The 13,891-nt window shown below is 34.1% G+C and overlaps 1 protein-coding gene across 3 annotated transcripts in view; it reads right to left on the bottom strand.

Annotated features, from left to right (window-relative positions):
* LOC111999444 (MADS-box protein JOINTLESS) overlaps nt 1–13,891 on the bottom strand; it is a 37,139-nt gene continuing 23,248 nt past the window's right edge. For 2 of the 3 annotated variants that reach the window (XM_065766548.1, XM_065766549.1), the window contains exons 3-9: nt 5,796–5,874; nt 2,523–2,587; nt 2,333–2,432; nt 2,196–2,237; nt 1,354–1,392; nt 1,141–1,268; nt 1–121 (exon numbers count right to left, since the gene is read on the bottom strand). In XM_065766548.1, the coding sequence (XP_065622620.1) occupies nt 100–121; nt 1,141–1,268; nt 1,354–1,392; nt 2,196–2,237; nt 2,333–2,432; nt 2,523–2,587; nt 5,796–5,874 (475 nt within the window). In that variant the 3' untranslated portion in view covers nt 1–99. Of the gene's footprint in view, nt 122–394; nt 751–1,140; nt 1,269–1,353; nt 1,393–2,195; nt 2,238–2,332; nt 2,433–2,522; nt 2,588–5,795; nt 5,875–13,891 lie in introns of those variants that run through there. The other variant, XM_024031575.2, reaches the window with a different exon arrangement.

Raw genomic sequence — 13,891 nt, forward strand, 5'->3', positions numbered from 1 at the left:
AGAGAGAGAGAGAGAGAGAGAGAGAGAGAGAGCAAAGACAAGATCTAGTTAAATATGGATGAAACCTGTGAAGTGCTAATCTTGAGTTGCCAAGGAAGACTAGGAAATAGAACAATCCAACCTAGAAAAATTCAAAATTCAAAATAAAAAACAAAACAAAAAAAGAAAAAAAGAAAAAAGAAAATTAATATTAAGAATTATGATATCACTTTTATCAAGTTGGTGCAAGAATCTGGATTGCAAAATTAAAGGAAGTTCATAGAAGTCTTATTGCAAGCAAGATTGACTTGAAAACATTTTTGGACCTTAAGACTTAAAACAAGTGTACTCAAAAGCACTATTCTTGATAAAGAAATGTTGCAGCGAATATGTAATATTGGCAATCACGCAAAGATAAACAAAACCTATTGCAGAATTGTGAATCAATTTATCAATAGTATGACTTCCATCAATCTCAACCCTACACTCAACCTTTTCCAACATCCTCTACTTCATTTTCCATTGTAACAAATTGGCCCTTTATTCATCCATAAAAATGACTAAGCATCCAAAATCTACCGTATACACAAGCAGACTCTCTTAGAATCAGCTGGTGGAAACAAATTGGTCTTATAGAAAGTTAATTACAGCTCTGAGCTAGGATTTGTATTTACTTAAACATGGCCTTCCTTCTTTTGTATTTGAGAAAAGAGAATCCATGTATGCTTCTTGATCTTCACTATACTTCAAATTCATTTAGGAAAAGGTAGCCTGCAAGACATAGAAAGATGCACTAAGGCCAAGAGTTTCTCTATAGTAGCAGCATGCATTTCTAGGCATGCAGTCAATGATGATAGTTAAGTTGCTACACAAACAGAAACATTGCTCATTGATGAGTGAATTTATCTTTCAGTACCAAATAAGCCCATATAGAATTGTAAATTAGAATATGGTACATATTGTAATGCTAAATCCAGAGAAATAACTAAACCTAAGGACAAATTTATCTATTTGGTCAAGTTCCTCTATTGAAACTACAACTATATGCTATATGGCCCCTAAATATTGATGTTTGATGCAAATTTCCTTTGATTGAATCCTGAATATTATTTCATACTTAATCTAGAAAAATAAATTTTTTAAAGAATTTTACAAACTTACCCCAACTTGAGAGATATGTCTGAACTGTCATTGTCTTGAGGATCAGATGAGCTACAAATATTGATAATTGACTCAAATGACTGACCTTGTTCAAGTACATGCGTTTGAGTGCTAAACAGATTCTCTATCTGTGGAAGAGACATTTTTTATAATTGAGATAGGAAGAGAGTATAGAGGAGGAAGAATTTTTTCTTTAAAAAAAAGACCTATTACCTGTTTTAATCGTCGGTTTTCTTCCATCAGTAGGGCTCCCTGCATTAAAAGAATAAGATGAGAAGAGAGCCACTACTAAGACTTCCTAGCCTTAAATACAAAATATAATTTAATTACTATGGCATATTTACCTAACTTCTTATATAAGAAATCGATACATTTTTTTGGGGTGACAAAATTGATATAGGACAGGTGATAGTATAAACAATACAACATTCAGTTCTGAATTTATGTTGACAATGGTTTCAACAAAAGGTTCAATTGTGGTTGTTACTTGTTACTTATTGTTAGCCATGTGAACTCCTCCTTTCTCTACCCATTGAGCTAGCCAGTGCACAAAAAGACCACGATTTTTATGAATTTGCACCAACTTGCATTAACATTATGACAAAGTTTTACAGTTATTTTCTGATATTTGCTAAAGATATGGATTTAGAGTTTAAGCTTTCCTAATTGTACAGTCCTAACTATATTACTGTAATCCTAGGGTTAACACAGAGTTAGTCTACTACATATTCCCTTAAATAAGTACACTATTATACACATAATTCAATAATAAAGATTTGTTTAAGACTTTCTGCTGTTAACGTAGACATCTAAGACAAAACCACCTTAATTCCTTGTGTTCTTTCAACTTCTCTTAGTTTCTTCTTGCCACCTACTATTTCAATATTCTACCATGATATCATCATGGAGCGGATCATTACTGAAGTACGAAGATGCTTTTCATTGAAACCATATGACCTTTTGCATAAGGGCACTGATCTGTTCTGGAACTGTCTTGCAAACATTGTAATAATTGTATGAAATGTCTTGCAAGGATTTAAAGTTTGGAACATGACCTTTTGCTGAAGTGCAGTGATCTCTTCCAGAAATCTTCCATCCTGAAAGACAAGAGTTTTTTATATTTAGAGAGAGTACATAAATTTCAACACTCCATTATAATGCCGGCAAACAGAGATAAAAAAGAGAGATGTGCCTTTGTTTCTGTAACACGGCTCAGGCCTATTACAAGCACTTTCTCTAGTTTCTGTAATTCTTCTATATCCATTCCATGAAGATCTTCTCCTTTCATCTTCCTGTTAGGTGTAAACATTCCTCAACATTAATTTATTGTGGTATATACATGTCTTCAAGGTAACAAGATGATAGTGACCTAATTAAAATACCTCAGTTCATGAGTCTTGTCCTCAATTTCCTTGCTCAACATGGCGTAGGAGGCACCGTTCTCAAGCTAACATAATTAATTGCCGTTCATGAAGATTTTTGCAATGTGATTTCTACAGAGCACTTTTAATATAACAATGGTTCTAAAATTTGTAAGCATTTCGTGCCTTAAATAAGAAAGTTTTAGGGGCAGACCTAAATTTTAGGGTCATCATTCTGGGAGTGCTACAAGTAGTCTTCTAAGTAGTTCCAAAAACATAGCATTTCTTATGGTGGTAGGATTTTCAATCAAATGTAATTTTCAAAGTATTCATGAAAATTTCATGAGAAAGATTCCGAGTCATGTTTCCTTATGAAAATGATAAAATCACCTGCATTAACGTTAAGATGAAAACATTGGAAGAAACTTCAGAGGTTTAAATCATTGTTGCTAGTTATGGTAATTTTAAGTTATGACCAGATCTACACTACTTTTACGGTAAATTCCTTTGTTTAGGAAATTATTTAATCATTTTTGGTATTTATGGTATGTGGCTATGTGCATGTCTTTACTTTAACAAGTTGATAGCAATGCAGTTATAATACCCCAGTTCATGCGTCGTCTCTTCCTCTTTTTTGATAGATAATCAGAAATCTATTATAAATGAAAAAAAAATGAAAAGTACAAGAAGTTCATGATGATGAACAAGAAGAAGTAAAAGAAACAATCAGCATAGCAAACAGAGAGTAGTTAGGAAACTAAGCTAAGGAAAAACATAAACTTAGAGAGAGAAGAACCATTAGTAAAACCCCAACAACGAGACCACTCCAAAGGACTACGTAGGCGTAAAACCTTTAACTCATCCAATGTCCGAATTATGCTTCTCAAGCCACTGATGCCAACAATATAACAAACTCGCCACTGATCCTGGCATAACCCAATGAATACCAAAAGCCTGAATCATAAAAGTCCATAAAGAATGAGTAACAGGACAATGAAGAAGAAGGTGGTCTACTGACTCCCCATCACAGCAACACATACAACACCAATTAACTAAAGGGCAACCCTTAAGCATTAGATTATCCAAAGTGAGGATCCAACCATGTGCAGTTGTCCACAAAAAGAACACCACGTGCTTAGGAATCTTTGGTTTCCAAACCCCCTTCCAAGGAAACAAAGAATTTGAAGCACCCTAAATCGCATAGTAGTAAGATCGGCTATCAAACTTACCACCACCTTTTAGCCGCCAGCAAAGAGTATCTCTCCTATCACCTCGAGGAATACGAGTTTGGATAAGCTGAAGTAGAGAAAAAGATGCAGCCAACTCCCAATCTTCAAGAGCTCTATAAAACCTTAAATTCCACACTCTAACAATACCCCCTTCTGGAATACACAAAACCTCAGAGATACAAGCATCCTTGATCGCTGAACACACATAGAGCTCAGGATAGAGGTCTTTTAGAGTATTATCACCAATCCACCTATCATGCCAAAAGCGGATACAAGTGCCTTCACCCACAACAAAGGACAGATGCTTAAAAAAGCTCTCCCACCCTTCATTAATGCTTCTCCATAGGCCACACCCATAAGTCCTACAATCATTAGTTCTCCACCCCCCTTTACCCTCACCATATTTTGTGGAGATAACTCACCGCTAGAGATGGGTAACTTCATGACCATATCTCCACAGCCATTTCCCTAATAAAGCTTGATTAAATGGCACCACACTTCTTATCCCCAAACCACCCATCTCAATGGGTAAGCACACCTTTTTCCAAGCCACCAAAGGGTATTTGAAACTCCCCTCAGAAGACCCCTAAAGAAAATTCCTTTGAATACTTTCCAATCTATCAGCCACAGCTTTAGGAATAGTAAAAAGAGATAAAAAGTACGTTGGGAGACTTGAGAGAGTACTCTTTAGTAACATGAGCCTAACACCCTTAGATAAATAGAGACACTTCAATTTCCTTTCTCAACATGGTGTAGGGTAGGTACTTTTCTCAAGCTAACATAAAGGATTGCCGTTCATGAAGATTTGTGTTATAAGATGTGAGCGCCATTTATATTATCAACATGTAAGTAGTTCCAATCCTGCCTTCTATAAGTAATTTTTAGGGTTGGCCGAAATGTTAGGGTCATCATTCTGAGATGTTGGGTAAGTTGTTAAATGGGTTGGTAAAATGGATAAAGTAGTGTTTAAGGATGTAAAATAGAGACTGGTATGCATCCTCGGATGCTAGTGCTCTAAGTGTTCCAAAAAAATATACTTAGCTTTTCTTATGGTGGTACAATTTTCAATAAAATGTAAGTTTCAAAATTTTCATGAAAATTTCATGAGATATCAGATTAAGAAGTAATCATGTCACGTTTCATTATGACTATGATAGAATTATGTGCATCAACATTAAAATGAAAACATTGGAAATAAGAATGTTAAGATGTATAGAAGAAAATACACATAAAGATAAGATTAAAAATAAGGATATTTGCCTAAAATTAGGAGTAGTCATATTTAGAGGAGAGCAATTAATGCACCTGTAAGAAAGAGCAAGTTGATTCAAATTGACGTAATGAAGAAAAGGCATAGGAAGACAAAAAAACACATTAATAGAAGTATACTTGTTAAGTAAGGAAGTAACAAAGACTGGATTCGAATAGAATAGAATAGAATGAAATGAAAATACATGTGGTTGACTAAACTATTGAGAATCCATAATTGAACCTAAAAATTTTTGGAACTAAGACTTTGTTGTAGTTTTATGGTAATTTTAAGTTATGGCCATGACCTATGCCACTTTTCAAAAAAATTCTTCCATTTAGGCATTCATTTAGTCATTTTTGCTATATATGGCTAGTTTTTTTTTTTTTTTTTTCCTCTTTTTATTAATAACTTTCAATTAAGAATTCAAAATAAGATCCCATTTGTTTTGGAAAGTTTTCTAGGGTATGTAGGATTTGATTTTATAATTTTGATAATTTTGGCGATTTTACATATTTCTAGCCTCATTTTTTTGCTTGAGACAAATTTGGGTGTTTTAGGGTCTACTAGCCTCCCTATGATTTATTTTCCTATTTATATGCATGGTAGCCTCCAAGGTAATTCAGAATTTTATTAATAAAAATTTCAAAAAGTTTTTTCTCCATTCATTTTGGTGAACTTCAAATTTCTCCTTGCGATTTAAAGGGACTTTTTATGGATTCAAGAGTTATTATCTTAAAGTATACGTAATCTTTGACTTATGACTTTCCAACTATGTCACTTATTCACCAACTAAAACACTTTAAAACATCATACCTGTAGCTCAAGAGAGAGTTGGTCCATTTTGCCAAGATTATCTGGATGTAGATTGTGCCTTTCAATTACCTGCTGCATGCTTCATACAACAAAAGGATAGCACATTCAATTCTTTTATCTATCTCTCATTTTAAAAAAATGAAAGTACGGATGAACTTATAAACTACTAGTATGTATTCCTGACTCATATCTAAGGAAAAGAAATTTGAGCTGGTGACTGAAGAATTAATGATTTATCCAGTATTGGTATATCTGCCATTGTCTACAGACCAATTGTGTTCCTAATTAAAATGTGAATCACAGATGATATCTATATTGATTGACACAATATACAAACTTCTAATTTGGTCAAACTATAAAAGGTGAGCATCTATATGAACCCCCAAACTATTTATATTGATTGACACAAGGGGTACATTATGATGCAGGGAGCATTAAAATTATCTAAGATTTTATGTTTGAATGTAAAAAATATTTTGTTTTTGAATTTAAATTTTAAATTTGGCTTTAATTTTGAGGGTTTAAAGGGATTTGATTGGGCTTTTTCTATATTGGTGTTATCCCTAAACCCTATTAAACTAGTGCTCTTGTAATGGTGAAATGCAATACAATTTGAATAAGAATAATTTGATGATACGAGAATGATGACTTTCACTTTTTTTTGGTAGTGATGCCAAATAACCTTAGGTGTTGATACCTAAGGTTTGCATGCAAATTCTAGGAGGTGACGCCTAGGGTTTTTCTTGTTTATCCTTTTATTCTTCTTTTATCCTTATTTTCCTATTACATTCCACATCAAATTGTTATCAACTTGGTATCAAGACATCCAATATGCTCCACCCAATCCAAATCAGTTTTTTTAAAAAAAGGTCCAACCATTAGCCCAATTTCCAAAAGAAGAAGTGAGATTAGCCCATTAAACCCAGAAGCCAATCCGTGCACATCTATGTTCTTTAGCTTTTAGCAACAAGTAAAGATTTAGTCTTTGTATTTTGTGTCTCTTTGAGCTAAAAATGACTTCCTTTGATAGAGATCTTGAGGAGCATCGATCTTAAGGAGGATGGGAAAAGCCTCCTTAACCCTCATTCCTCCATTGATGACCTCCTCCCTCTTATCGATAAAGTTAAAAATTTGTTAGCAAATGTGGATCAAGCACCATCCAAATCAATGCAAGATGCACTTTTACCCTCAATGAAGGCATTGGTCACTAATGAACTTTTGAGACATGCTGAAATGGATGTGAAGGTTTCAGTTGCATCTTGCATTACTAAGATTACAAGGATAATAGCACCAAATACCCCATATGATGATGAGCAAATGAAGGAAATATTTCAGCTAATTCTAGCAACATTTGAAAATTTTTCTCAAGTGTCCAATTGCTGTTGTACGGAGGTTTCAATTCTTGATACTGTTGCAAAGGAAAAAAGGAAAATCAAAATGTTTCACCTATTTCCAATTCCTAAGGCACACTGGGAAGATGTCTCTGTGAGTATTGTTGTGAGTTTTCCGAAGATGAAAAGGATTATAACAAGAGTCTAGATGCTTATCATGTGACAGATTTTTACCTTTGAGAGATAGCAAAACTATATTTTAAAGACTATGACATTAGATCAATACTGAAGTTCAAAATCCATTTTGGGCACAACCTTTAGTTGATGTTTGCAACTAAACTTCAACATAGTTCAACTTGTCATCCTCAAATTGGACAAGCATAGGTTGCTAATTAAAGTTTAAGTGATTTTCTGAGAGTTATCCTTCTAACTCGAGTTGAATTTGTGTACACTCAGTTCGCCAACCAAACTACCAATTATAGTCCATTTAAAGTTGTGTATGGTCAAAATCATATTACCCTTCAAAACAAAAATCCTATTAATGCTTTTGACATGGAATTACTGCTTACTACCAATCATTTTAGTGGAGATAATGAGGAAAGAGTTAAGTATTTAAAATTGCTGCTCATAATTTTAGTGGAGACATTGAGGAGAGAGTAAAATATATAAAGAAGTTGCATGAAAATGTTCAAGACTGATTTCTCAAACAAATTTAAAAGTACCAAAATAGTAAGCCAACAAACATAGAAAACCAGCTACTTGTAAGGAAGGTGATTTGGTGTGGTATCATCTTTAGAAGAAAGGAAGGTGATTTGGTGTGGATTAATCTTTAGAAGAATTCTTTCTAGTTGGATATCTTGCTAACTTTTGCCTAGAGTTGATAGTCCTGTCAAAGTACTTCAATGTTTTAGCAAAAATATATATAAACTATGTAAATTCTAGTGAATAGGTCTTGTTAGCTGTTTTTTAAATATTTGGTCATATCTTTACTTTGTATATTTTGTCTTGAAATGTAAGTTATTTCTTATGCATGGAGAGTTGTTCCAAGTAAATCTTGTTTAAGGCCTAGGTCATGTATGAAATTAAAAGAGTATTATTTTGAATTGAAAATTGGCCTTTGGCTTTTCTTATATCTCTTTGCAGCAAACCTTCTACCTAAGAAAATTTTTGTAGATAACTTATCCGAAAAAACCTAACAACACAGGATAAACAAAGTTCTTCCTGCTCATTGTTTACCAAATAAATTGCATCATTGATAAAATTTCTCTGTATGAACAATCAATACCCAAAACTATTTTTTCACTAAACAATCAAATAAATATCCAAAATTTTCACAAGATTTAATGAATGAAGGGAAAACTTTAAGATTGTGAACCAAATTTTATAATTTTCAATGACATATAATTTTTTATATTCCCTTCCTTTTCCCCTAAAATCAAAATCTATAGATCTCTTCACACATTGCTTGCTATTTTCTAAATGTGTTTTTTTTTCCCTTCTTTATGGGTATTAAGCAATGGAAATTCTAAAATGGAGTTTAAAGTTTATTCTATTTCCCCAAATTTGAGTGAACAATAGTAACAAGTTAAGCCAAAGTTTCTAACACCCTAATGTTGTACATTACATGACAGGTAACGCACTCATTAAAGCGTGATGGAACACCCTTATATCACGCCAATTTACAAAATAACGGAGCCCCTGTATGGTTTCATATAAAGATGACTTGAAATTTATGTGGCACCAAAACTTTTATTTGATTTCAAGCAAAATATAATAATTTAATTTTATCATTAAACCCTAAAAGACTATTAAAAATAATAATTAGAGCCTAAATAAAATTAAAATGAAATTAAAAAAATAGAGATACTTTCATTAGGTCATCCTTTCAAGTATGATGTTTTGGCATATCTAATGCTATTTGTTAGGGTCATATTTTTCATGTGTTAACATATCCTTTGAAAAAACGTACTTTACTTGTATTTGAGTAGTTCTAAGTGGACTGTAGAATATCATGAAGTATGTCTCTTAGCTACAACAAGTTGTATTATTGAAGACATGAAGATTGCACAACGAAACAAGTGAGAAAAGCTGAAAATAGTGAACCTTGACACAAGCTCGATACCTTCCAATCTATTGAGCTTTTCGCGGATCTAGAATTTTCAGATCTGTTTTTCGGCCCATGATAACTTGGACTTCTAGGGTTTTGTTCACTAAACTTCTAGAGGATATAAAAGGTCTATTTTAAAGTCGTCATAATACATAGAGACTCAATTAGAGAATCTATACACTTATTGTGAAGCTATTGCGGTCTTATGCATGACCAAGTGCTTCCTTCTCAACAAGTGTATTGAAAAACTTTGCATCCAAAAGCAAGCTTCAAGTTGCTGGAAATTAGTCACATATTGGGATCCACGCAAAGGAAAGAAGTCTCTACAAAATCAAGATCAATTGAAGATTGGCATAAAAATTCAACTATAGGTTGGTACTTTGGAATAAGCCAAGTTTGAGGTAAGATTCCTTGTGCTTGTAATCTTTTGATTTTGATTAGTAATTCTTAGGAGTGGTAACCTGAAATCATCTGGTAAGGTTTTTGCCTTGTTAGAGGTTTTTCCCATTAGTCAACAAATCACCATGTCAATTTATTTTCCGCTATACTTTGGATTATTTGGTGATTTGTTCATACCTTCACGATTTTGCATGTAATTAGACCTAATTAATCAATTTGGATAATTGAATTAATTAACAAGTCAATCTGTAACCCAACAAGTGGTATCAGAGTAGGCACACTCTAATTAGGTTTTTAATATTTGTTGTGTAATTCGTTGACCCCTGTTGTCATAGATAAGTTTCCCATAAACAAATCTATTTTCTCTACTGTCACTAGTTGTTCTAACTTTGAATTTCTTCAGTTTCTCAGGATATATCATTATAATTTGTATTTGACAAATTTGAGATTTGAAAAAGATTTGTATTGGGCCGAGTTGTTGAAATTGGTACAATTGAAGATTGTTTATTTAAAGAATATTATCAACTTCAGAGAAAGCTAGATTGTCTCAAAAAGAGCCTTTTCACTTTAGCAATAAGGAGAAAAAATAGGGTTTGTTTAAAATTACATAAGAGAAGTTATAAAATGAAGACTATACCTTCGGACTGTTGGGAAAAATTCTATATAATTGTGAATAAATTTTAGCAAGTACAGCAGAAGTACAATCACACAATAACACAAAGATTTACGTGGAAACCATTTCTCCTTAAAGGGAAAAACCATGGGACAAACTCTGAATAATTTCACTATATTAAATAGAGATTACAACACTTAGAGATACAACTTGAGTAAAACAAAACTCTCTTTTTCTTTTTACTCACTGCTCTCTTTCTCATTATATATCTCTCACAATTTTCGTTTACTCTCTCTATTTTTCTCCTCTTTTTGCTTGCTCTCACTCATTCACACAGTTCTGCCAGACTGCACTTAGTCCTGAGTCTCACTTATTGGGAGTTCTCCATTTTTCTTCACACCTTCACTGGCCGAATGGCCTCCCTTATGTATCTTTCACCTTTTCTACTTTTCTTCCTTTCACACCCTTCTCATCAAATCACAATAAATACAAGCCACTTACTTTGACTTTGCTTCAACCAAAATCTCTTTTCTTCAGCTCTACCATAGCTGAATCTTTTCTTGCTTTTGCTTCTTTCTTTTCTTTTGTCTTCAGCATGTCCAACATGCCTAGCCAACCAACCCCAAACTGACTTTTGTACATAATGAAGAAAAGTTAAGAAACATGAAGCTCATTAAATGAGCATGTCTATTACGTGGGCTGGACTTATGGTGTAATGCACCCAACACGGACTTGTCTGAAAAGCAAGCAGTTTGCTTCATGATGCATACGGCCTTCAAGGTGATGAATACTTGTCTATGGTATCTTGATAGTGGATGCTCCAGACACATGATTGGAGATCAATTTTTTTTTTAAGACATTTGAACCTAGAAGAGGTGGCAATATCACACTTGGTGATGGAAGTAAGTCTCTGATAAGGAAAATGGATCATCTCTCTACCAAGTCTACTTGACATAGTTAATGTTTTATATGTTGAAGGATTGAGAGTAAATCTGCTTAGCATAAGTCAAATCTATGATCAAGACTTCATGGTCCTATTTTCTAAAGGAAAATGTCTAGTACTGGATGGACTAGGTAAACAACTCATCGGTGGAGTTAGAACTTTAGATAATTGTTATGGCCTTGTTCTAGATTTTGAAATTGCGTGCAACAATGTTAGCATACCAAATGAAGATTTATGGCATCAAAGAATGGGTTATGCAAGCTATAAGCAACTTGCCATTGTGTTAAGGACCGAAGCAGTTTTGTGACTTCCTAAACTTACAAAGGTTGATAATGTTGTGTGTGGACCTTGCCAACTTTGAAAAAAATCAAGAGCATAACATCCTGCTACATTAACCACTGCTACTACAAGACCCCTTTAACTCTTACACATTGATCTAGGAGGAAAAAGGTACATTATGTTAGTGGTTGATGACTTCACTAGATTTACTTGGGCAATTCTACTTCGGTTTAAATCTGAAGCTCCCTCCCAATTAGAAACCTTGTGTAGAAGACTATAGAATGAGATAGGACTAATCATAAATCGTCTTCAAAGTGATCATGGAAGAGAGTTTGAGAACTCTCATTTGGAACAATTTTGAGATGAGACAGGAATGGCTCAAGAATTTTTTGCTCCAATCACTCCTCAACAAAATGGAGTAGTTGAAAGGAAAAATAGGATTATTTAGGAGATGGCCAGAGCCATGATTCACAATAAGGATGTTGCCAAGAATTTGTAGGGAGAAGCTATAAATACTGCATGTCATATTGTGAATAGAGTCTACTTTAGGTCAGGAACAAAGAAGATACCATATGAATTGTGGAAAGGTAGAAAGCCTAATATGAAGTATTTTAGGATCATTGGTAGCACATGCTTCATCTTGAAAGATAGGGAAAATGTGGGCAAGTTTGACTCTTGAAGTGATGAAGGAATATTTCTTGCTTACTCTTCATCAAGTAAGGCTTACAAGGTTTTTAACAAAAGAACAAGAAAAGTAATTGAGATAGTTAATGTGGTGATTGATGAGACCTCAACTCCAATTTCTCAAGAAATGTTGGGATTTGTCAAGCCTAGTTTATTTTTGGCCCGTTTTGTAGCCCATTGTAACCCTGTAAGTAGGATATAAAAGCCGCTTTTATAATTAGGGTTTGTGACTACTACTGTTGTTGTGTTTTTAGAGATAGAGAAACAATGTAGTCGCACTTTGTATTTTTCCCTGATAATAGTGAAATCCCTGCAACTCTGTGGACGTAGGCAAATTGCCGAACCACGTAAATATTGTTTAGTGCGCGTGATTATTTTTCTTTGACGTGTGTTTTCTCTAATTTTTTTTTTTTTTTTTTTTTTTTTGTTTCTCACAGGTTGGAATTTAGGTTGAATATTTTTTTTTTTTTTTTTTTTTTTTTTTTTTTTTGTTTCTCACAGGTTGGAATTTAGGTTGAATTCCCAACAACTGGTATCAGAGCCTAGGGTTAGATTTGAGTGGGAGCAATGGAAGAGAAACTAGAAAAGGCGGCTGGAATAGAAAAGTTTGATGGCACAGACTTCGCGTATTGGAGGATGCAGATTGAAGATTACCTTTATGGGAGGAAATTGCATCTACCTCTTTTGGGGACAAAACCTGAGGCTATAAAGGCTGATGAATGGGCTCTTCTTGACAGACAGATACTAGGAGTTATCAGGTTAACTCTGTCTAGGTCTGTTGCACACAATGTTGTGAAGGAGAAGACCACAGCAGATCTAATGAAGGCTTTGTCTGGTATGTATGAAAAGCCGTCAGCAAATAACAAGGTGCATCTGATGAAGAAACTATTCAATTTGAAGATGGCAGAGAATGCATCAGTAGCACAACATCTGAACGAATTTAACACTATCACAAATCAATTGTCGTCTTTAGAAATTGATTTTAATGATGAGATTCGTGCTCTGATCGTCTTGGCTTCTTTGCCAAGCAGTTAGAAGGCAATGAGGATGGCAGTAAGTAATTTTACAGGAAAGGAAAAACTCAAGTACAATAATATTCGAGATTTAATTCTGGCTGAGGAGATTCGCAAAAGAGATGCAGGTAAAACCTCAGGATCTGGTTCTGACCTAAACCTTGCGACAAGAGGCAGAGGTAATAACAGAAATTCAAATCAGGGTAGATCAAAATCCAGAAATTCTAATCAGAACAGAAGTAAATCTAGATCAGGCCAACAAGTACAATGCTGAAATTGTGGAAAGACAGGTCACTTTAAGAACCAATGCAAAAATTCTAAAAAGAAGAATGAAGATGATTCTGCTAATGCTGTAACAAAAGAGGTACAAGATGCATTACTTCTTACAGTAGACAGTCCATTTGATGATTGGGTTTTCGACTCAAGAGCTTCATTTCATACCATTCCACACCGAGAAATCATACAGAATTATGTTGTAGGTGATTTTAGTAAGGTGTATTTGATTGATGGTTCAGCATTGGATATTGTAGGTATGGAAGACGTCCGGATATTGTTGCCCAATGGGTCTGTTTGGTTACTGGAGAAGGTTCGACATATTCCTAACCTGAGAAGGAATCTGATTTCTGTTGGACAACTTGATGATGAAGGGCATGCAATATTATTTGTTGGTGATACTTGGAAGGTTACAAAGGGAGCTAGGGTATTGGCTCGTGGAAAGAAGACTGGT

Source organism: Quercus suber, unplaced genomic scaffold (genome assembly GCF_002906115.3).
Source record: "Quercus suber isolate HL8 unplaced genomic scaffold, Cork oak 2.0 scaffold_716, whole genome shotgun sequence".
Taxonomy (NCBI): domain Eukaryota; kingdom Viridiplantae; phylum Streptophyta; class Magnoliopsida; order Fagales; family Fagaceae; genus Quercus; species Quercus suber.